The sequence below is a fragment of the Onychomys torridus genome, chromosome 5, assembly GCF_903995425.1.
Source record: "Onychomys torridus chromosome 5, mOncTor1.1, whole genome shotgun sequence".
NCBI lineage: Eukaryota > Metazoa > Chordata > Mammalia > Rodentia > Cricetidae > Onychomys > Onychomys torridus.
In genome coordinates, this window is record NC_050447.1 from 103,283,284 (window position 1) to 103,307,385 (window position 24,102).

Sequence of the window (24,102 nt, forward strand, 5' to 3'; positions counted from 1 at the left end):
TTCCTAACCAGTTTCCTTTCTTTTCTGAGTGCTGCTTGGCCTTTACTTTGCACATTCACTATAGAGATAGGAGATAAATTTTTATAAACATAAAACATTTCATGAATACACTACGAAGGAAGAAATTACATACTTATTGTGTGTTCCATTACATGACAGGAAACCTGGCTTCTAATCCTAGCCTACACGAGTTCAGTTTTTGTTTGTTTGTTTTTTAAATCATTTATATTACTGGCACAAGGAAGTCATTACATAAAAGTAGGAAAGGAAAGAAAGAAAACGCCACCGAAACAGGGTGTGGTGACCTAGATCTGTAATCCCAGCACTCTGTACACAGAAGGAAGAATATTGCTACAGGTCCTCCACATAGCAAGTTCAATGACCCAACCTGCAAGACCATGTCTCAAACAAACCAGAAAAGGGAGCTGAAAGAAAGGGAGGGAAAAGAGAAGGGGGAGGGGAGTGGGGAGGAGAGAGAGGACCATTTTAAGGACAGGAAATTTATCTGTATTGATAAAGGAATTTACTGGTAGCATACTTACAATTCATCTTTGAGTAATTCTTCACAGACCCATGTTTGTTATTCATAATGGAGTGAGCCTTCTAAATCATGGTGGAATGGTTGTAGCTCAAAGGCATACAAGTTATTCAAGAATAAACAACTATGTTGCCTCTAAATTTATCTTTTGTGATTTAAAAATGTAGACTTTAGAATTCTATGAGAGCCTTAAAAAAAAAAAAGACCTTTGCAGAGACAAAGATAATGCTACCTAATGTGTTTACAGTATGAGTTTGCAAGCTACTATTTCCTAGGATGGGACAAAAATTTACATTTTTAAAAATTAGAAAATGAAAAGTGATTGTCGTCTTACATAGCTCATCTATAGAGAATTTACTCCTAAAATGTATTTTAAAGCAAAAATAAAGACTGTGATTGGATGACAGTCATTTGTATCTGTTACACATGTTACAATATTTTATCCAAATTAGGATATCTACTTCATTCCCTTTCACACAGCTAACAACTACATCTGTCTAGAAATCTCACAACAGATAATGCTAAAATGGCAGTGAGGAGAAACTCCTGCTAAGAGAGATCAGACAGCCTTTTCAGATCACCTGGCCAGAGCAGTGTTGCAAGCCCAAACTGCCTACAGCAACCCTCCTGCACACAGTAGTTCCCTAGTAAAGTTATGAATGACCTCAATGCTATAGCACTAAGGCCACATGCCAGTCAAATGAGTCAGAAATCTAGGACCCAGGATCTCAGTTTCAAGCTAAGGAATAGATAATAAGACAACAAGTTTTAGGCCTACATTGCTAACATCCAGTTCAGAATGAAATAATACACAAATAACTAATGACAACAATGACAGGATCTTCCAGAACTTTCTCCATAAGCAGCAACTAACTGTTGCTAATCTGGGATAAATTGAGTCATTCACTGTCACTAGCCCAGCTTTGCACAGCTGACACTACCAACTAACCACAGAAGAAACTGCCCCATGCTGCTGCTCAGAAGAGAAATCAGACTGCTAAGCTGGAAGCAATTACAAAAGTTCCCTAACCAATTTATAAAATCCATGTTTCCTTTTTCTTAAATTATATATGAGACATGAGTGGCCCATATAAAGTCATGATGCAATCCCATCAAAAGTAAGGATAATTTATGAAAGAATGAAGACAATTCGTCACTTCCTAAGCAGTCATTTTGTAGTTTCATTTTTTTTATTTTTTTCAAGTGAAATGAGATAAGTTTTTTAAAGTCTATGGAATTTTATAATGTTGAGGAACCATAACTTCTAATTAACAGTGGTTTGCTGCAGAATATTTAACAATGCAAGATGAGTTGCATTTATTTAATTACGTAATGATGTATTGCATTTGTTTATGTTGTAGATTATTTGATTAACTACGTAAAGATATGTTGCATTTTTTAATTATGTAAAGATGTATTGCTGTTTTATTTTGCCTGCCTAAGCCACCTGATTGGTCTAATAAAAAGCTGAATGGCCAATAGCAAGAGAGGAAGTATAGTCAGAACTTCCAGGCAGGGAGAGTAAGTAGCAGAAGAAATTTAGACTCCAGAAAAAGAAACAAGGAGACACCTGGGGCAGCCAGCCAGGTACAGAGGAAGCAGGAAAGTAGGACACACAGAATGAAAGAAAGGGAAAAAGCCCCAAGGCAAAATGTAGGTGAATAGAAACTGGCTAAATTAAGTTAAAAGAGCTAGTGGAACAAGTCTAAACTAAGACTGAGCATTCATAATTAATAATAAATCTCCATGTCTTTATTTGGGGGTTGGTTGGCGGCCCAAAGAAAATTCCAACTACAGTGGTTGGTATATAGATCAGACACACTTAATATCCCCATTATTGGGGTTGGGGATTTAGCTCAGTGGTAGAGCGCTTGCCTAGCGAGCGCAAGGCCCTGGGTTCAATCCTCAGCTCTGAAAAAAAAAAAAATCCCCATTATCAGAGAGACACATGGAAAGGCGAGTACCAGTCAAAAGTGCATAAGAAGGTTTCTATCCAAACATGTCCCCCTTCTGAAAATACTTCCAGGAATGTTACTGCAGAAAAGACATTCTCCCAGGTTTTTCCAGAATACACACACACAAAAGCTAACACTAAAAACATGGTGTTGCCAAAAACCAATAAGCTCCCTTTGTTTCTTATCAGCACCTGTTGAATATGAACATGGAAAAGGAGTAAGTTAAAAATAAATGGTTAAAAACTTGGTTTTTATGACAATAAATGAGCCAAGGGTATGTTTTTCTCTATTTCATGAAACATTCCAAATTCATGTTGATAAAAGCTTTAAATAGACTGAATAAAGAAATGTGTTTGGAATGCAAACATTGTGACATTCAGGGTTTGAGTACAGAACGCAGTTTTCCAAGTTACTTGCTAAGAGGAAAAGAACATTGCCAGTAACCATTAACCCACAAGATGAGGAGACAATAGACTACCCACATGTTGGATGTAAAAACACACCACTGTTATATAGACAGACTAAAAACAAAGACAAAAGAGGAAGTTCATGGATTAGGCAGTTATGTGTCAAAACAACTGTGACTCATGTTAGAGATAAGCTGTGCTATTTGCTGAGGGCAGGAGGCAGTGATTCAGAGAGTAGTACAGCACAGGCATCTGTTCCTCTCAAAACTCTCCCTAGTACACTACTCCCTGGACCCACAGATGTGGATTTCATTCACCCCACAAAAATCCTCAAAAATTTCAAAGCTGTGTGGATGATTGATTGACTGGCTGACTGACTCCTCTCTTTCACTCATTCATCCCTTATTTTTCCTTTTCCGTATCTAGAGATGGGTGATGCTGCAATGTGTCATTTACTTGAGAGTGCTTAAACACAAAAGTCATACAGGACACAATTAAAATAAATACAGCTTGAACGATTAACTGGGCACTATCCTCTGCTAGCTGAGCAGACATATTTAAGCTTCAGACAGCTAAAGAAACTGGAACCTTTCTAAAAGGAAGTATTGGTTAGAAAATGAATACGACTTTTTTTTTTTTTTTAAATTTCTCTTTATGGTGTTTGTCCTGAATGTATGTCTGTGTGAAGGTGTTGGACCCTCTGGAACTGGAATTAAAGATAGTCATGAGCTGCCACGTGGGTGCTGGGAATTCAATCCAGGTCCTCTGGAAGAATAGTTGGTGCTCTCAAGCGCTGAGCCATCTCTCCAACTGAATATGATTTCTTAAGAAGCCGGGCAGTGGTGGCGCACACCTTTAATCCCAGCACTCAGGAGGCAGACCCAGGCGGATCTGTGAGTTCGCGGCCAGCCTGGGCTACCAAGTGAGTTCCAGGAAAGGTGCAAAGCTACACAGAGAAACCCTGTCTCGAAAAACCAAAAAAAAAAAAAAAAAAAAAAGAGAGAGAGAGAGAGAGAGAGAGAAGAAGACGGCTGACTTCATGCATAATTCTAGAAACTCTTACCTTGAAAGGATTGCTTGGCTCTCTCTACAAGTTCATCAATGGGATAGCTGGCCAGGTTTCCTCTGGCGTGCTTAGTTTTGCAGTAGGTACAAGCATTGAGACACCTGTTCAAACAGAAACAATAAATAAGGCTCAAAAACTTATAGACGGGGCATACACAAACTGACAGGCAAACAAACAGTGCAATGACATTTTAGTAACATTTGCTTAACTTATAGGAGATACAAAAATAATTATCTACATGATTCATATTTTACTTCCACGAGGAACAGAGTGACTTTTAACTGTGAGAGGATGATCATAGAAAGCCACAGATTATCTTAAACACACAAAAATACTTTAAATGATTAAAAACACTTATCTATGAGAACCCAAGTTTATAAACTCCATGATTAATCAAAGGAAATTCAATAAACAGCACTTTTTACTTTTTGTAAACTACCAGTATTTTTTTGGTGATCAAATAATTAGAAAATTTTTAGTATTACTTATATGTAGCTTTTTAGGAATATTAGATTATTCATTGAACTTTTAACTAATGATTTATAAATAAATGAACAGGCAACAGCATTTTTAGAAAACTAGAGAATTTCAGATTATTTTTCACTCTAAGAGGAAAATATTAAGATGCTTCTCTGCATTCTGGGAGTTCTATCAGCCACAGAAAACATCGAGGACTACAACAGTAGCTGTGGGAATGTAAACTAGCCACGTCCCAGGAGTTTTCAGCCATAGGTAAAAAGTTACTTGTCCATACTAGAATATTGATTCTTTTAGTTTTGAAATACAATTTAAATAAAGGAATTATCAAATAAAAGAGACAATTTTTAATACACAAAAAGGTGAGGTCTAAAAACAATTAACAAAATAGAAGTTGTCTAACCTCAGTGGTTCAGTATCCACTATCAAGAACAAGGCTCTCAAAAGACCACTATTACACAAATGCTTTCAATTTACACATTGGAAAAAACAGAATTTGATAAATGAACATTATCAGCATTTTACTGGTATGTAACTGTGATATAGATATGAATCACTCCTTAGTAGTCAAACCAGCAATGCTTAATACCTGACAGTTTTACATATAACTCTAGGGAACAGTAACAAGTACACTTGGAAATGTTGTTTACTGTTTAACCAATGACTATCATTAACTTTCAACACTGTTCCTCCCAAGCAACTTATATTTCATTTAAAACATTGAGTGTCGTCTATAATTTTGGAACAATGCTTGGCTGTGCTGTCCACAGCGGATAATCCTTTGGTTTCCTCCTGACAAAGGAGAAATCTGTTAGATCAGGCACACGGGATCTCCTTTAGCCTTGTCTATGCCGGGAGGGGTTGGGGATTGGGGGGTGCAGAGCATATTATCAACAATGTCCACCACACGGAACGGGAATCTAACTCAAAAAAGTCAAACAAGTGAGTAGCCCAAAGTCATAGAACAGCTCAGTTTCAAGTCCAGGCCTGCCAGACATCAACTCTGTGGTTCTTCCCTATGAACATGCCCCTGGAGTAAATGTGCATCAAACATCCTTGGGGTGGGGGTAGAGGGGTAGAGCCTATGTTTAGCAGAAATGATCTCTGGGTTCCATTTCCAGCATTCCAGTTATCAACAAAAAACAAACACCCCAAAAGAAGAGCAGAAATCATCCTCGCTACATATAAACAACAAAGAAGGTCCTCATCCAGCAGGAGCTAGGGTAATGCAGCATAATTTGACAACACTTATTCTCCTACATAAAACCATTTATTGAAAATATGTACTTCTCGGCTTTAGTTTTGAGGACTCCGAAGTCAGGCTTCCTGTCTGGACTGGCCCAGACTTGTACTTTGCATTCCTGCTATCGTCTGTTTTCCGTTTCTCATCTTGCTGAGTCTATGGGCAAAATGTGTCACCTCATCTGACTTGTTCTGTTTCAAATTCTGGAACTCAATTGCCAGCACTGTGCTGGGTACATGGGAGGCCAGTGTGCTCTCTTAATTTCCCTCAAGTGTTCCCAGGGCTCTGGGATTCCCCTCTGACTGTCACTCTCTGAAAACAACACTGCTCAGGCAAGCTGCCACTTCGAGCTCTAACGCTACTTCAGGGACCCTGCTCTCCTCTTGTTTGTCCATCCAGATGAAGGGCACTGAAAAGCCCATGGACAATCCTGAGAAAAGCCACTAAGACTCCTGACTAGGGTTGCTTCTTCCGGGACACCTCTTCAGAGAATAGGGTCGGGGGAAGGGAAAATGGAAAGAAGAAATGGGAAAGTACTGCTTGAAATAAAACATGGACGAACTGACACAGGTGTACTGCGTGGAAAAGTTTTTATTGCTGGTAAATTTGAAGTACCAGTCACTAGGTGTAAGTCAAACTCTGTAGAAAAGATGTGCTGAGGCTGGCTTAGCTTAAAACCAGGAGTGCAAACCAAACAGCATTTTCCAACTGTCTTACTGAATAAGGGTAGAAGCACAGCCACTCCATGAAAAACTGCTTATGAAAATGTACTGAAAGTGGAAATAAGTGATATTCTAAAACATTTCTTATAGTCAGAAAAGACAGGGAATAGAAATACTCCATTAGGAGTTCAAAATACTCTTCACTCAACTGCTCTTCCCTAAGTTGTTGATAAGACATTTTGGGATTCTTAATTTTCATTGAATAAGATAGATTCATTCTCAGCTGTTGATCTATAAAAAAGCTTACTATTCATAGTAACCTTAAACTTAACAATTCTAAAGTGCACATTTCTGTATCTAAGGTGCACACTTCTGCAAGCATGCCACAACAGGACCAACTCAGGCAGTAAGTCTTATGTCTAACTAATATGGAAGGGTCTGTTACAGACCAAAGCAGAAAAGAATGAGCTTTTTGATGTTTCAAAACAACTTTTTTTTTGCAGTCACCAGGAACTGTGTTAACCAAGCATTTCAACACTTCAAACCTCCTTTAAAATAAGGGAATTCATAATAGACAGTTTCAATTGTCCTTAAGCAATTAAACAATTGTCTAAGGGTAAGAACTTTGAGCCAGTTTCTTCAACTGTCAGAAAACAAAAGCTCTTTGAAGGCTCACCGCTAAAAGCCAAAACCAAACTGAGGTTGCCGCTGAACTACAAGGATGCAGGAAGCCCTCCACAGACCCTGGCTGTGGTGACAGAAGAGAAGGCCCAACACACCTACACATCTTGTGAGCTGGCCGTCGGCCAAAAAACACTAACAGACTCCAGAGCAGGGAGAGATTAGATTGACCTGAGCAGTGCAACCCCAAAGCCTGAAGAAGATATGCAGTAGAATATTTTGAGACTATATAACCTAAACAAAGGGAATAACAATGAAGGTTCAAAAATCATGATATCCCAAAAGACTGGAACACAGGATTATGTACTGACTCAATACCTGACCAAATGAAGCAAATGAAAACAAACCTTCATAGCACAGTCTTTTCAAAAACCTTAGATACTATAAGTTATGAAATAATTTAGAAGCCATAGTCACACTCTAAAACATAGCCCATATTATGTGTTTTTTATGCAGAGGGGGCAGAGTGGGAAACCTAATAGGACTTAAGCTCCTGCTTCTCCTTGATTCTTGGTAGAGAATAAATTTGAATATGCAAAACCTATTTGAGAATAAAGCATTATGACTAAAGTATTAGTTACTGAAATAGGGCATTGCAGTCTCTCCATGTACTTTAATCCTAACTTATTTTTAATCAGTTGGTAGAGTATGAAAACTTTTTAGAAGCTTCAAGTGTGACAAAATAATAAGCTCTTCGAGAGCTCTACAAGTTGGAAAAGCCACACTGGTATCTAGCCGTGTTCTTCCGTACTGAGGTATCATCATGCGAAAGAAAAAGAAAAATTCAAAAAGGAAAATGTTCCCAGGATACAGGTTGAGACAGACCTGCCTGTTAATGTGCCTCCTCATCAGGATTTTAAATTTTTTTTTCCAAAGAAAAAGGACCAAGAGTTTGAACTATTAAGCAAATACAGGAGATGCTAGCAGCAGACTAATGAGGTCTTCAGGTAATAAAAAAGATGCCTGTTTGCCAAGGCTGAAACTCTAAGCAAAGGAAGATGGAGCACCAGAAATCGAGCAGAAGTGAGGCTCCAAAATCAGGAAGGCTTCAGCTTTCTGAGAGCAAGACTCTCCCACCAGAGACAATGCCTTCCACCATTGTCTCTGACTTCTGCTCTCTCTAAAAGCCAAAGCTTCTGGGATAACTCAGTATCATCTTCCATTGTGCCCTTTCCGGATTTCCTTCTCCTATGTGTTAAAAATGACACTATACAGATTGCACCTCCATTTCCTTTACTTCAAAAGGCTGAATTAATGGATTTTCATTCCCATGGATTTCATCTCCGTTCCTTTTACCTGAAAGGATTATTCTTATGGTCAGTACCCATCGATTTCCATAAAATTCAAGACCTTTAAAATAATTCTGGTAGGAATGGCAGCTAATAACAGCAAGAGAAGATTGTTGCATGCTTGCCAGACACTAAGTTAGGCTTTATACATAATAAAGATGCAAGAGGCATTATCTGGATCTTTCATAAAGCAAACTAAAGCTCACAAGGATTATAAATTGTGCCCAAAGCTACACAGAGCTGTCAGATTCAATTCCTTCCTCCCTCCTTTCTTTCTGTGATGCTGGAGACCACACCCAGGACTTCAAATACCTTAAATTTGTGCTATTATATCCCCAGCCTTGGACCCAATCCATGTTATCAGAAACTCCCACAGCACAAATTGTATTCTGTACTGCTCTAATGACCCAAAACCTATGTGACACCACAGACTGATTGCATGAGCCTTTAAAAACCTTACAGTTGGGGGTTGGTAAGATGCCTTACTGAGGAAGAGTCCTTGCTACACAACAGTGGGGATTTAAGTTCAAATCCTCAACACTCATGTAAAAAGCTAGGTGTAGCCACCCATGCAACTATTAACCACACAGTGTGGCAAGATGGAGACAGGAGGACTGCTGAGGATCTGGGCCACCAGCCAACTCCAGGTTCAATGAAAGATACTGACCCAAAGGAATAAGGAAGAATCCTATAAAATAAGCCACCTCCCCTGGCCTTTACATGTGCCCATGTATATACAGACACCACACACATACACACATAAATAAAATTCTTGCAATTGCCTTCAGAAGCATGCAACAAGTTTCATTGTGTGCCACCGCCTTTAACACAGCCCTAGTATACCACTAAAATACTGTAATACTTGATGCTCCTGGAGATTTCACAATGGAATAGACAAGTTATCAATCATCACTCTCCACTCAGTAAAGAGATGTGTTAAGCAAGGAAGTCCTCAGTAAGACACACATAGGGAGAAGAAAGACACCATGTTTAGCAACAAGAACTTTCTCTAAAGTTAAACTAGCTCGTGCTGCCACTACTATTTTTTAAACTATTTTTTTTTATATTTTTGAGATTGCACCACACCCCCTTCCTTTTCTTCTCTCTGAACTCTCCCATATATCCTTCATTGTTCTTTTTCAAACCCATGGCCTCCTTCTTTCAATAATTGTTACTGAAGACACACACACACACACACACACACACACACACACACACCCTGCTCACTCTGTATAATGTTACTTGTATGTAAGTTTTTCAGGGCTGACCATTTGGTATTGGATAACTAGTTGGTATGTCTTCCCTAGAGAAGACTATTTCTTCCCCCACCCACCCCCAGCTCTCTCTGTCTGTAGTTCTTTGGGTAGGGTTGAAGCCATGTGGGCTTTCCTTCCACCCATGTTAGCATGTCTGTTGTCATTGTTCAGCTCATGTTTAGGAAGTCATGTTGGTGAGACATGGATATAGTTTCTGACATTCCCACAAGACACAGTATCACAGCAAATTCCCTGTTGCTCCTGGTTCTGACCATCATTCCAGTCCTATTCCACAATGACTACTGAGCCATGAAAGGATGTATGGAAGCTGTATCATAAACTGAGCTCCACATCTTTGCGATTTGAATGTTGTGGCTTTCTATATTGGACTCTGTTGAAAACAGAAGTTTCTCACTCATAAGTGGATATTAGATGTAAAGCAAAGGATAACCAGCCTATACTCCACAGCCCCAGAGAAGCTAAGTAACAAGGAGAACCCTAAGAGGGACATATGGATTGCCCTGGGAAGGGAAAACAGATGAGATCTCCTGGGTAAACTGGGGGTGGGGTATATGTGGAGGGGAGATGATGGGGGATGGGAACATGAGGATCAGGATGGTTGAGTTAGGGGAGGGATGGAGAGGAAGTGCAATGGAAGTGATATCTTGATTAGAGGGAACCATTATGGGGCTAGGGAGAAACCTGGTGCCAGGGAAATTCCCAGGAACCCGCAAGGATGACCCCAGCTAAGACTGCTGGCAATAGTAGAGAGCGTGCCTGAACTGGCCTTCTCCTGTAATCAGATTGGTGACTACCCTAATTGTCATCATAGAACCTACATCCATTAACTGATGGAAGCAGATGCAGAGATCTACAGCCAAGCACTGGGTGGAGCTCCTGGAGTCCAGTTGAAGAGAGGGAGGAGGGATTGTATGAGCAAAGGTGTTCAAGATCATGATGGGAAAAACGACAGAGACAGCTGACTAGAGCTCTTGGGAGCTCATGGACTCTAGACCAACAGCTAGGGAGCCTGGATGGGACCGACCTAGACCCTCTGCATGTGGGTGACAGTTGTGTAGCTTGGTCTGTTTGTAGGGCCCTGAGCAATGGGACCAGGACCTGCCCCTGGTGCACGAGCTTCCTTTTTTGGAACCTATTCCCTATGGTGGGATGCCTCCCTCAGACTTGATTCTGGGGGGGGGGGGGGGGGGATTAGTCCTGCCTCAACTTAATATGCCACGCTTTGTTGACTCCCATGAGAGGCCTTACCCTTTCTGAATGGAGACTAAGGAGGAGTGGATGGGGAGTGGTAAAAGGGAGGTAGGGGTGGGGAACTGGAGGAGAGAAGGGAGAGCAAACTGTGGTTGGTATGAAAAAAGAAAATGAAAAGAGAATTTTCCTTGATGGCACTGGATGAGGACTGCACTTATCTGTAGGTATAAGGACCCACCATCACATACCAACCCAACACTGAAGAATGGACCTCAAGCTATAGCTAAAAGAAGGAACAGCAGGAACTACTGCTTTTCCTTCCTTGGCAGCTCTAAAGCCTGACCTCTGCCAAGGTGAAATCTACAGGAAACACTGTTTGGAACTAACGCTATACTATTTAACAGGTGCCCAATTTTGGCACCTAGGATAAAAGGTATTGTTCTAACATTGGTCAAAACATCCTAAGAAAGGGGGAAAATTTTTATATTTCAAGTGTCGTGAAACTGGGAAGCTAATTTCAGATAGATGTCTAACGTGTGAGAGTACTATTATCAGAGAGACAAAATGAATGCCAAAGCTCTGTACTATCCAGTCCCCTGGTTATCACGTTGATATCCCAAGGCATGTCAGACAAGGTATGTGAGAAGAGAGTATTTCCCTCTCAGGCCTTTGATAAAGAGCAGTTCTGGGGAAGGAGATTAGGATGATTTTTAAAACCACTACCTCTGGGGGCTGGAGAGATGGCTCAGGAATTAAGAGCCCTAGATGCTTTTGTAGAGGACCCAGGTTTGGTTTCCAGTACCCACATGGGAACTCACAGCCATATGGAACTCCAGTTCCAGAGGATCCAAGACTCTCCTGACCTCTAAGGGCACCAAGTATGCATGTGATTCACACATATACATGCAGGCCAACAGTCATGCACATAAAAATAAACTAAAGAAATCTTTTTTTTTCTTTTTTTTGGGTTCTTCAAGATAGGGTTTCTCTGTGTAGCTTTGCGCCTTTCCTGGAACTCACTTGGTAGCCCAGGCTGGCCTCAAACTCACAGAGATCTGCCTGGCTCTGCCTCCTGAGTGCTGGGATTAAAGGCGTGTGCCACCACCGCCCGGCGAAATCTTTTTTTAATTACCCCCATTAGGTAACTAATTCAATCACTTATAAAAGACTATGATATTTTTAGAAATATATATTAAGTCTGGAAAAAGAAAAATATATCTCAGATAAGGGAACTAAGTCAATTTAGGAACTCAAATGTTGAGGCTAGAGTATATCTTCATGGTAGAGTATCTGCCAGCATGGGCTGGAAATCCTGTGTTCATTCCCAGCACACCAAACATGGTGGTTTGAATGAGATGTTCCCATAGTATCAGATATTTGAATACTTGGTGCTGAGTTGGTGGTGCTGTTAAGTAGTAGGTCTAGGAGGTATGGCCTTGCTGGAGGAAGCATATGATGGAAGGCAGGCTTTGAGGTTTCAAAACCCACACACCATCTGCAGTTTGCTCTCTCTACCTCCTGCTGTGGTTCAGGATGTAAGCCCTCAGCTTTCTGCTCATGCCACCATGCATTTGCTCTGCCATCATGAACTACTCTGGGATCATAAACCTGGAATCATAACCTCTTTTCTCCTATAACTTGCCTTGGCCATGGCATTTTATCACAGTAATAGAAAAGTAACTAACACTCCCAATTTTGAGATGAGTCAGTTGGGAAGAACTTAGCAGGAGGTGGTGACAACCCCTTTGTTTGGGTAGTCTCTATCTGGCAACAGAGGCAAAGTTGCAGGATGAGAAACCGGAATCCCTCCTCCTCTATTTCTTTCTTGCTGTCTTGGCATCTAATTTGACATAGAATAGCCACAGTATAACCTCAGTTTCTGTTTTGTTACCTGAATGGTGCCGCTTTCCCTTTTTAATATATAAAAGAAAACAGTTTTCTGATAATATGTAAACACTGTACTGTTGGTAATATATAATGGAATTCCTGTCCATCACACAGGCATTGTAAGGGATTTGTCTGTTTTGTTTATTTCAAGGCTTTTCTTTTCCTGCTGCTAATTCTTAATTCCACCTTAAATCGTGAAGACATCTCCAAGTGAAGGACTCAGTTCTCTAACAATTCTGTCACAGAACATGCTGAAGTGGCTTCTCCTATCCCTTTTCCATCATTTACTTTGAGGACAGAAGAGGGAATGCCTGAGGAAGCAAAAACACATGGTGTCTTTTCAACAACCGGCTTAATGAAAAGGCCAAGAAAAGGGGGTTGTTAATGCAAAGTTAAGGTAGAAGGGATCCTGGTACACAGAGCATCTTCATCTTCTTAGGAAGCATCCTGTGTTTAAGGGGTCCAAACTCCACTTTTCAGGACGGTGAGGGGACATTGGGTACTACAGCTGCATCCCCTGAAAAGGTCCCTAGATTGGAGGTTGGCAGTGGGGACAGGAGTTATTTCTGCTTCATGAGTATTGGTTTTCCTTTTTTGAGACTCTCATATCAGTATTGATTTTCATCATTTCCACACCTTCCTCTCACCACCCCAGTTCCTCCCAAACTGCCCCACTTTCGCTCTCAAATCCATGAGCTCTTCTATTATTTCCTACCAGCCTTCTTTCAAAGTGAGAGTTGCTAGCAGTAATCACGCTGCTTGCTTCAGCATTAGGAACAAATATTAATGAGTTCCTCTTTAACTAAACATTTCATAACCATGAAGGATTACTACAGACCTGAGAGAGGGACCAAGGACCACCCAGAGATCCTGGTCTTGGAAGTAGATGAAACTCTGAGTGTTCCTGTTCTGAAAGTGGTGATGTGATATCCCCAAAGGTCATGTTTTACTATGGAAAATGTGGAGGTGAGGGTGTTGAGGTTTGTACGGCTGTCTAGGAGTAAGGGAATGAATTATAGCAAGTTTGGACCAGAAAGGTATTGCCTCATGTTGCCAGTTCTTCCTAGTATGTCTGAGTGTGAACTGTCATTCACCACCGTGTTTAAGTACTATGAACTGATTCGGGATTCTCACTCAGTTTGGTGCATTCATGTGCATTGTGTTGACCTTAGCTATTTGGGATGGCAGCTCCATTAGCAGGGAAAGTTGTGTGAGTAGGTGCTGAAGAGCGGTACTAATCCCAGTTTCTCACCCATTTTCTCCCATTGTCCTCCTTGCTCTTTGGTCTAGACAAATAAATCTGTTCAATGTACTCAAGCAGTAAAATTACTTCAAATAAATAAATAAATAGATAGATAGATAGATAGATAGATAAATAAGTAAGTAAGTAAGTAAATAAAAAATAAAAATATTAAGGATTGTGTGGGGGTTATGAGGGGGTATTGAAATGTGTTTGGCTGTCTGAGAGAAAGGGGATGAATTATACTGTTTTGGGGTAGATTCCATCCAACAATTACTCTACCGCTTGGGGGGGGGGAGATATTTTGTTCGAGAATCTACTTTTCTCTCATATAATCAACAAAGCTCAATAGTACCTCGTGCTAGCATGTGTCCCAGAGTACACAGCATGGCTCATTTAAACATTCCATTCCTTTGTTCAACAAATGTGGAATGAGTCTGAGAAATATGTTCAACCAAAGTCAGTTGGCACTCAGCATTCACATGAAAACCGCCATTAGCCCAGGAAAGTACATGGGACAAAATTCCAAATCAAGGAAATGTACTTAGTATTCCTGGGGAGATACTACTTTATGCTTAAAATGGAACACTTTTGTTCTAGAGATTGTGACGAGCTTGCAAACTGGACCATTTGATCCTCAGACTAAGACAGGTAGATACAGAGAAAAAGTTTCAAGTAGAGACACATGGACCAAATAACCAATGTATTTAGTAACATCCATCAGGAACACTCAAGAAACAATTAAATTTCAGACTGTTTTTAAACCATTAAAAAAAAAAAAAAAAACCTCTGGAGACAGAGTCTCACTGTGTAGCCCAGGCTGGCCTAAAATTCAGCTATGAGCAACCCCATCCAGCTCTGGAACAATCTTTCATATTTGCAATTTTTCTAGTTGCCAACTTTTAGAATGCTTGGTATTGGATCATACAAGACAGAAATAATGAACAAAATAATCCCCGCACCAAAACACAAAAAGATTACAGAGCAGGCATTCAACAAAGGCCCTGTAGAAAGGACTGTGTCGAGAACTGTTTAGGCTTCTGAATTTGTGGAAAATCAAAAGAAAAAAAAATAGAGATTAAAAACTTTAAACATATACTCACCAAGGTCATTATTCTAATTTTTATAGCTACAAAATAAACCTACACAATTGAGCTAATAGAACCCGAGAAGAAAAACACAGATTGGAAATGCAGCTTAATACTACCACAGAAACCATTCCTCCTGGCTAAAGACAGAATTACCGTAAGAGCACAGGCCCTGTCCAACACAGTAACCCTCCAGAAGCACGGAGGTGCTGAAAGGAGAGAGGGTAGAAGTATGGGTCATTTACAATGTTCTGGGGGAAGATAATTCACTTTAATTGTAGTCTTGTTATTTTAAATGTTATCTTATATCATGTTTTAAAAATTGGTCTCAAATATTTCTAAAATTCATCTATTAAAGAAAGTCTTTGGCAGACACAGCATATAAAACCACTGTCTCAGTAAGCAGAATATGAAGAAGGAAGTCTCTGCAGCCGCTCAGAATTGTTCTACCTCCATCAACCAACAAAAGTGCTTCCGACTGAAGACCGACAAGTGCCGTGTTTTCCCTTGACTTGTCACTGAGTTATTCTTATTTATTTGGGGAAATGAAAAGGGGAGACATACCACTATTATCAACTTACTTTTCAGAATAAAGATTTATTTCATTTTTATTTGTGTCTGTATGTACAACATACATAGGAGGGGGTGTCAACAGAGGCCAGAAGAGGCATTAAGACCCCTGGAGCTACAGTTACAGGCAGTTGTAGACCACCCAACATGGATGCTGGGAAACTAACTGTAGTCCTCTCTCTAAGAGAAGCAAGTGAACTTGACTGCTGAGTCATCTCTCTAGCCTACTATCAATTTAGTTTTGTTGTTGGTATTTAATTTTAAGTTGAAAAAATATTCACACTGAAAATAATCCATCAGGGACTCCACAATTTAGAGCACTTGTGGCTCGGAAGACCCAGTTTTGGTTCCCAGCACCAACTGGCAGCTCACAATCATACCTAACTCCAGTCCCAACAGATGCCCTTTTCTGAACTCAAAGGACATCATACACACAAGTAGTGCACAGACAAACACACAGACAAAATACTCAGATACATAAAATAAATAAATCTTAAAAAAAAAAAAAAAAAAAAAAAAAAAGAGCCGGGCAGTGGTGGCGCACACGTTTAATCCCAGCACTCAGGAGGCAGAGGCAAGCGGATCTCTGTGAGTTCAAGGCCAGCCTGGGCTACCAAGTGAGTTCCAGGAATGGCGCAAAGCTACACAGAGAAACCCTATCTTGAAAAAAAAAAAAGATCAACGTATCTGAGGATACACAGTAGTCCTTGCAGGCCTACAGACCTTGTCCTCATTCTGAGAAATCAAAACAGTTACTGCCAGTGCACTTCCATGCTTTCAGAATAAGACTCTGGATAAAACAGCTGGTTATTCTTACATTTGTCTTCTCTTATTTCAGTCATTGGGGACCTTAAAGTTTTTTCCCCAGGCATTGCACACAGATTCTACCTACTGCTAAGGTGATCTTTTTGACTACAGTTAAGGGTAATGCCTTATACTGCATCCACCAAAAACTATGGTGTAAAAAGAAAGGAGGCAGATAGACCTCACAGAATGAAATCCTGTAATATTCAAGGCTTTGTACATGGAGGAATAAGAGTAGTCTTCTGTTGACTATATAATTGAATGCAGGATTATTTTGATGTTTTGAGGATGTCACTGACCAAGTCTCAAGAAAGGAGGAAACGAAGTTCCACAGGCTATGGAAATGTGAAGTGATATGAAGGCTACAGAAAACAACAGTGATTCCTCCCACAGAGAGCAGAACTATGGTCCAGACACTCTGCTCTGAGCACTGAAACAGAAGAGCTGTACAGGAGGACATAAATGCATATGTGTTTCACAAGGTTTACAGTAAACATTAGTCAACAGCAAAAAGGCCAAAGCAGCACAAACATTGATCAGAATTAGACTACACAGAGCAAGTGTGGTGTATGCATAGATTGGAATAATATCTGGCCTTTAAAAAAAAACGAAATCTGTCACATGCTGCTTGGGAGAATCATGAAGATGCAACATTAAGTGTAAAATGCAAATCACAAAAGAACTAAAATGCTGTGATTCCAACCGAAAGGTGGGTAAAGGAGACAAGTTCAGATGCAGAAGGTGTACAGTGGTTGCCAGGGATGAAGGCAAGAGGGAGTAGGGTGCTGTTGGTCAAGGAACTCAGTTTCAGGTTGGGAAAAGAAAGACTCTGGAGCCAAATGGTGGGGAAAACCTCACAGTAAACACTAAGAATGAGGGAAGTGTTCCTAGGTTGCACAACCAAGAAAAGTAAAGGGCTCAGTTTTAAGGTATGTATGTGTAAGTGTGGGGGTGGTAATAAAAGTTGAAGTGAGGAGAAAGAAAGGTCTCACTCCATAATCCTGGATAGCTCTTACTAATGTTGCCCAGGTTAGACTCGAACTTACTATGATCCTTCTACCTTAACATCCTGAATGGCATGAGTCACCAGGTCTGGCTTAAAACACAGACTAGTTAAAAGACTGCACAGATAGCTTAGTTGATAAGATGCTTGCCTAGCCAATTGGAAATTCTCAGGCCACTCAGAGACATCTCCCAAAGAATCACATGTGCAATTAATTTCTGGGCTACACACATGCATGCACGCACACACCTGGAGACACACACAGATATATAACTGGCAAATAACATTGTATAATAAAAATTGGAGAAAGAGAATAAAATTCTACAGACAACTTCAGGAATTCACTGATCACTTAAAGACTGTCAATGACCTATGAATCATTTAAGTGGCTGTTAAATTTCAACACAAACATGAAGAAACAGGAACCAAGGAGCTTGGTACAGAATTAGCTGTGTTGTCCCTGTAATGACAGCCAACCAAACCCATGTCTAAATATAATAAAGTTTATTAAGCAGCAGAAATGGTTCTTCCTACCCAAAGCTCTTTCAAAACAAAAAATAAAGCAAGAGCAACTCCACATGTGCTGTTGGTATTTCATCACTGTTTTCACACAGAGCATGAGGGCTGTTGCCTACACACCATTTCTCAGCATCAACACTCATTTTCTTATGCAATTTCAAGTTTCATTGGCAGGTTAGAGACATTTTTTCCAACCACAGACAAAACTTCTTTTGATACTCAAAGGAAATGTTCAAGGAAATGTTCCCAATAAAAAGACAACAAAACAATGGTGTGGAAGTGCATCAGCAGTCTGGGGAACAGCTGAGGTGACTCCAATTAACCTTGGCTGGGATGTGACAATGCACTACCAACACACCTAGTCTGTGTCTCCAACCAGAAAGTTAGAAATGCTTGTAGAATGCCCCTGTGCTGGGAGTGAGGCAGGCAGAACTTTTTTGTGTTTTTTGAGACAGTATTGCTCAGGTTGACCTCAATTTTTATTTTTCTTTCCAACGTTTTCTTTTTTTTAAAGAAAAGGACTCATGGTTTGAGGATACAGTTCATCATGATAGGGAAGCATGGCGGAGAAAGCAGTTCTAGCTGTAGGGTTGGGAGTCTGAAGCGGACGGTCACATAGCATCCCCAGTAAAGAAACAGAAAGGGAATGCTGGTGCTCCACCCACTTCTCCTTTAGATGCAGCCTACCACCCTAACCCTTGGGATGATGCCTCCACGTTCACAGTGGGTCTTTCCTCCTCTGGTAAACCCAGAACTGATTTCAGTCTGGTCCGGTTGACCAGGAAGACTGACTATCGCCGAAAGCTCTGCACTAAGCCACACAATTTTTCCACAAATGAAATTAGGACTTTTGTCCTCAGGATGCTGGACAACTATGCTTACTCATTGTACCTCCAGGATGCTGAGCTCCTAATCTTCCTGTATCTACCTTCCCATAGGTGGGATTACAAACATATGCCGTTATACAAATGGAATTGAACCCAGGGCCTGATGAGTGCTAAACCAGAATTCTAGTGGCTGAGTTACAGCCCCCTGCCACCAGAACTATATTATTGAAACTTCATGTAACCTTACGACAACCATTTAATGTTTAATAGACTAACATACAGCATAGCAGCCCTTGATAATGACTGTTTCATTTTAATTTCTCATTTCTTTGTTACAGAAAACTGACTTTCCTAGTCAAAGTCTTTGAAATTTAAAGTCCATAATGTATCTTGAAAAGAGAGGTTATATTAGGAGACTGGACGGACCACTCACCAGCTTAAAGCTCATATTGCTCCTGAAAAGAACCTGACCTTGGTTCCCAGCACCAAAGCTGAGAAGCTCACAACTTCCTGTAATTCCAGATCCAGAGAATATGATGCCCTCTTCTGGACTCCTCAAACGTGCACTTGTGCACGTGAGATACACACACACACACACACACACACACACACACACGATAGATAGATAGATAGATAGATAGATAGATAGATAAAAATAAATTAGTTAAAAATTTTGACAAGCTGTGCAATCAAGGATGGACAATGACAGACAAGTAACAAATGGCACTCATGGGATAGAGGTGACAGTTACAGGCTCTTTATATACATTGTGCTAATCCCCCAAATCACCCCCCATGAAGTAGCTGGCTGCCACTGGCATCCTCTCCGAAGATGAAACAGACATAGAAACAAATAATGTGACAAATTTCCCAAACATTACACAGCTGGCTAAGTAGGTGAACCAGACAGTCTGGCTCCACTACCCATACTTGCTACCATTATACACGCAACATGTCATAACATATCGGAAATAAAGATACTTTTGATAATGTTTAACAAGCTCTTTAATGGTAACATAATATACAAGATTTCAGTTGTCTTACTGATCCCTATATTATTGTTTTGTTTTTAACTATAACCCACTATCCTAGAAGTGTGTGTGTGTTAGAGGGTTAAACATATGATAAATCCTAGATTTTTGGTAGTGTTCATTACCATTAAGGAAATAATTAAAGATTATTAAGGGCTACTTCTAAAAATCTTTTGTGAAAATCCAAGCATGGTAGAACATGTAATCCCAGCTAATTGAGAGGCTATGGCGGGAATGTGAGATCAGGGCCTGCCTTAAAACAAACAGAACAACTTTCTCCCCCTAGTTTCACAAGCAATTTATGAATATAAAAGTGAAGCCCACAGGCTTGGTACCTGGTACAGCAAAGAAGTAAGCATACCATCTTTGGAGGACATGAAAGTGCAGGTTACTAATCGGAACTTTCACAAACTGACACGTGGTGAGACATTTCAGCACATCAGCCGCACGTTGTTAAGGTACAGGTAGAATACCCAAAATAATTAGAGGTCTGGAGGATGGACAGAGTTCAAGCTAAGTATGACTCATGCTTCTCACAGCAAAACAAAATCCACCAGACATTTATCTCCTCCAAACAAGACACTGGGTCTGGCACCAGCCCACAAGCAGGAAAGACCACGTGAAAGTCAGCCGCTCGTGTGCTGGTTAAAAATAAAAGGGTGGAGAGGCACATGATGAGTGATGACTCTAAACCTGACCTCTGAAATATACAATGCCATTTATAAATTACACAAAATTTCAAAACACCTGAAAACAGCAAGTTTCACAAGACAAGTTAGGAAAGAAAATGAAAAGGCCACTTTGTAAGTCAAATCTTGGGATGCACTGTAGTAAGATCTACTACATCCGAGGGGTGAAATCCTGAGCTTTCTGTCACACTGGCTTCAGTGGGGAGGGTTTCTCCTTATAAGCATGAATTCAGACTAGTCGCCCTTCCTGCCTTGGGCTTTTCAGTTTGAATCCACAGGCATGGAGTACACACTTCCACTTAGAAGCCCAGCTTCCTTGCAAAGAAGAAACAGTTACAGACAGATTGACATTGATACATCCCCTCAAACACAGATTCTATTTAAAGGTAGTGAAATAGTGACCCAAAGCAAGAAAATATTTAGACCCAATTCAAGTCCCATCTACTAAGAAGGACAAAGAAGCTCATGTCCCCAAAATGTACTACAAAGATCCCACCAAAAAAAAAAAAAAAAAGACCCAACAAAGCTGCCAAGAAAATAGAGTGCCCCAGGCTAGGGGCCTGGGAAGGGGCCTTACCAAGGCTAGGATTTAGCAGTGTTTCATTGAGTCACAACTAACAAATAACTAGTGTTAATACTAATAAACCAGAGACATTTGTGATCTATTAATTGCACTCATATCATCAGCAACACTTTTTTAAGATTTATTTAGTTTTCTATGAATGGATGTTTCGTCTGCACATATGTATGTCAACCATGTGCATGGTTGGTACCAACAGAGGTCGGAAGAGGGTGTTGGATCCTCTAGAACTGCAATAGGATGGTATGAGCTGTAGTAAGGATGCGGAGAATTGGGCCAAGTGCTCTAAACAACTGAGCCATTCCTTCAGTCACAGCAACGGTTTAAAGTAAATACAGTCTGTCACTGAGTGATTGATATTCACCCATGCCCAGAACTACCAGTGGAGCAAGGTCATAAGTTCAAGGCAAATAGTTAGAAAGACACAGAGATACATGGTGCCATTACTCACAAAAGAAAAGAGCAAAGCAAAGCCCTACACAGGCATCTGAACATTCTCTCTACCTCTCCATGCATCTTCTCAGGCCAGTAACTGTCTTACACCAGCCAGCAGCCATCATACCTGAAGCAGAATTGGCTTTCAGCTCAACCTGCTTAGCTGCCCACTTACACTCCTTACACAGAACTCAGAAGGTCTCATTTTGAAAACCTGTTATAAACAAGTACAAGGCTACCTTGCCATTGCAATCACTAATTCCATGTGGATTTACGGAGCATTTAACCTATGTGTAGAGAACAAAAAAAAAATGACTAAATTATGGAAATTTAAAGGGTACAGACTCCAGAAGAAGAGAACAGAAAGGAACAGTGAAAAAATCAGAAGACTCAGAAGAAGAGCTACACATAAGAGAAAGGGTTAATAATGGAAAGTCACCAACAGTCCCAAACACCACCAAGAGGTCAAAATTGAGTAACTGTTCTCTCCAGCTTCTTCAGAAGAATGATAGAAGAAGTGGGGTCAAAAGCCAGCAGAAATCTAAGTCTATATCCAACAGGATTTAGCAATTAACCATAATTCACAGTCTAGAAGAGACAGAACAGCCCACTTTTTTATTATCACAAACATGCCATTTCACTATTTATTCAACAGAACTGCATGGGCACGGACAGCATTGCTTCCAGACATCCTGTGTATATAGGCCTCTCCTGATAGAGTTCAATGGCCTCCACTCTCCCACCTTATGTTACCATATGTGAACCTTTCTCTACAGTGTAGGCAGGATCTGAAACCTGCTTCTTACCACTCCAGTATCTCAAAGTGGTAAGAAGTCCCTTGCATGATTCCATAATTTCTGCCCAGCCAGAAAGCACTCCTCTGCTGGCTTTGAAGGAGCAAACTGTCATGTAGGAACAGAACTGATATTCTCCAGTGGAGCACCAACTAGAGACTAGGGGCCATGATCCAACAGCCTATAAAGAACTAACATGTCCCCAAACAACACAAAGCATGAGAAAGTCTCCTCCCCTGTAGATGAGACTTCAAATGATATGACAGCTACTGTAATCATCTTTACTGCAGGCTGGCTGAAGATTACAGAGCCCTGACACTTGACTCGTGGACAGAAGCAAATGAAAGTGCTCAACAGCCACATTTGGGGTAATTTTGTTATACATCAAAAATAACTAATGATGGGCTAGAGAGATGGCTCAGAGGTTAAGAGCACCGACTACTCTTCCAAAGGTCCTGAGTTCAATTCCCAGCAACCACATGGTGGCTCACAACCATCTGTAATGAGATCTGGCGCCCTCTTCTGTATACATAATAAATAAATCTTTATAAATAGATAAATAAATAAATGAATGAATGAATAAATAAATAAATAAATAGATAGATAGATAGATAGATAAATAAATAGATAGATAGATAGATAGATAGATAGATAGATAGATAGATAGATAGATAAGGCTAGCTAGGCCAGGACCCAGAACACTGCTTATCAGAGAGGCTTCTTCTTGCAGTATATGGTAATTAACAGAGACCCACAACTTGACGATGTACACACAGTGGAGAGACCTTGGAGCACTGAGCTCTAAATGGGATGTCTAAATCAAAACCTTCCCTCAGGGCTCAGAGACCTGTGGCAAATAGGAGGCAGAAACATTCTAAGAGCCAAAGAACGAGCATCCTAGGACTGATATACATATGAACTCACAGAGACTGTGATGGCAGCCACAGACATGCACAGGCTCAAGCCAACAAAACCAGCACTGAGAAGGAAGGGTACATGAGCAGAAAGTCTCACCTCTGACCAACAGGCTACTAGTAACCGATATCTGATAAGAATGGGAAAACCAGTTTCTCCAATGAGAATGGGGTGACACTGGAAATGTCAACCACATTCCAGGGCAGGCCTCATGCTCAGGTGTAGGTGACCAACATAAAAAGCCTCCAATGTTTTTGTGTGTGCTTTTTTTTTTTTCCCTGTTTTCCTATGCTGGGGTGGGTTTTGTCTCTTAGTATTTTTGTTTTGTTTTGTTTTGTTTTGTTTTGTTTTGTTTTCTTGTAGCGTTTTTGTTGTTTACGGAGAAGAAGAGAAAGAACATGAAGATGAATAGGGAGAAAAAAGGGAGGATCTTGGGAGGATTTAGGAGAAGAGAAAGAATATGATCAAATATATTGAATAATAAATTTAAAAAAAAATCTAAAAATGTAATAAAAGTAAGAAAAGGGAAAAAAACATAGAACTATTAGAAATTTTGAAATAATCCATTTCTAGGAACACTAGATGGTCAGGAAAATGTGTTCCTTCTGGTAAAGTTTCAAGAAGCTTCACAAACTCTAGCTCCACTGTGGAACAGACAAGCCACAGCATGGATGCAGAATGAGCAGCAGCAAGGAGGAACTTGCCCCTTTGGAAGGTTAGCCCACACTGACCTCACCCAAGCTCTGACTCATACATAGTCTCCAAATTTACAATATTGAAAATCCATCCTGACGAACCACAAAAATACACTAGTGTACCATGTTTTAAGATGTGATTGGCATCAGTTACTTAGTATTATACTAGACAAGGAAATTTCAGAATGAATGCCACCTAAATATGTGTGGTATTGATCATTTCAATTTCTGAACCACTGA

General features: G+C 40.3%; 1 protein-coding gene across 1 annotated transcript in view; it reads right to left on the minus strand.

Annotated features, from left to right (window-relative positions):
- The window catches only part of Cdkal1 (CDK5 regulatory subunit associated protein 1 like 1), a 554,248-nt gene that overhangs the window by 312,625 nt on the left and 217,521 nt on the right, over positions 1–24,102 (minus strand). The window contains 1 exon segment of the mRNA XM_036189139.1: positions 3,964–4,067. Coding sequence (XP_036045032.1) covers positions 3,964–4,067 — 104 coding nt within the window.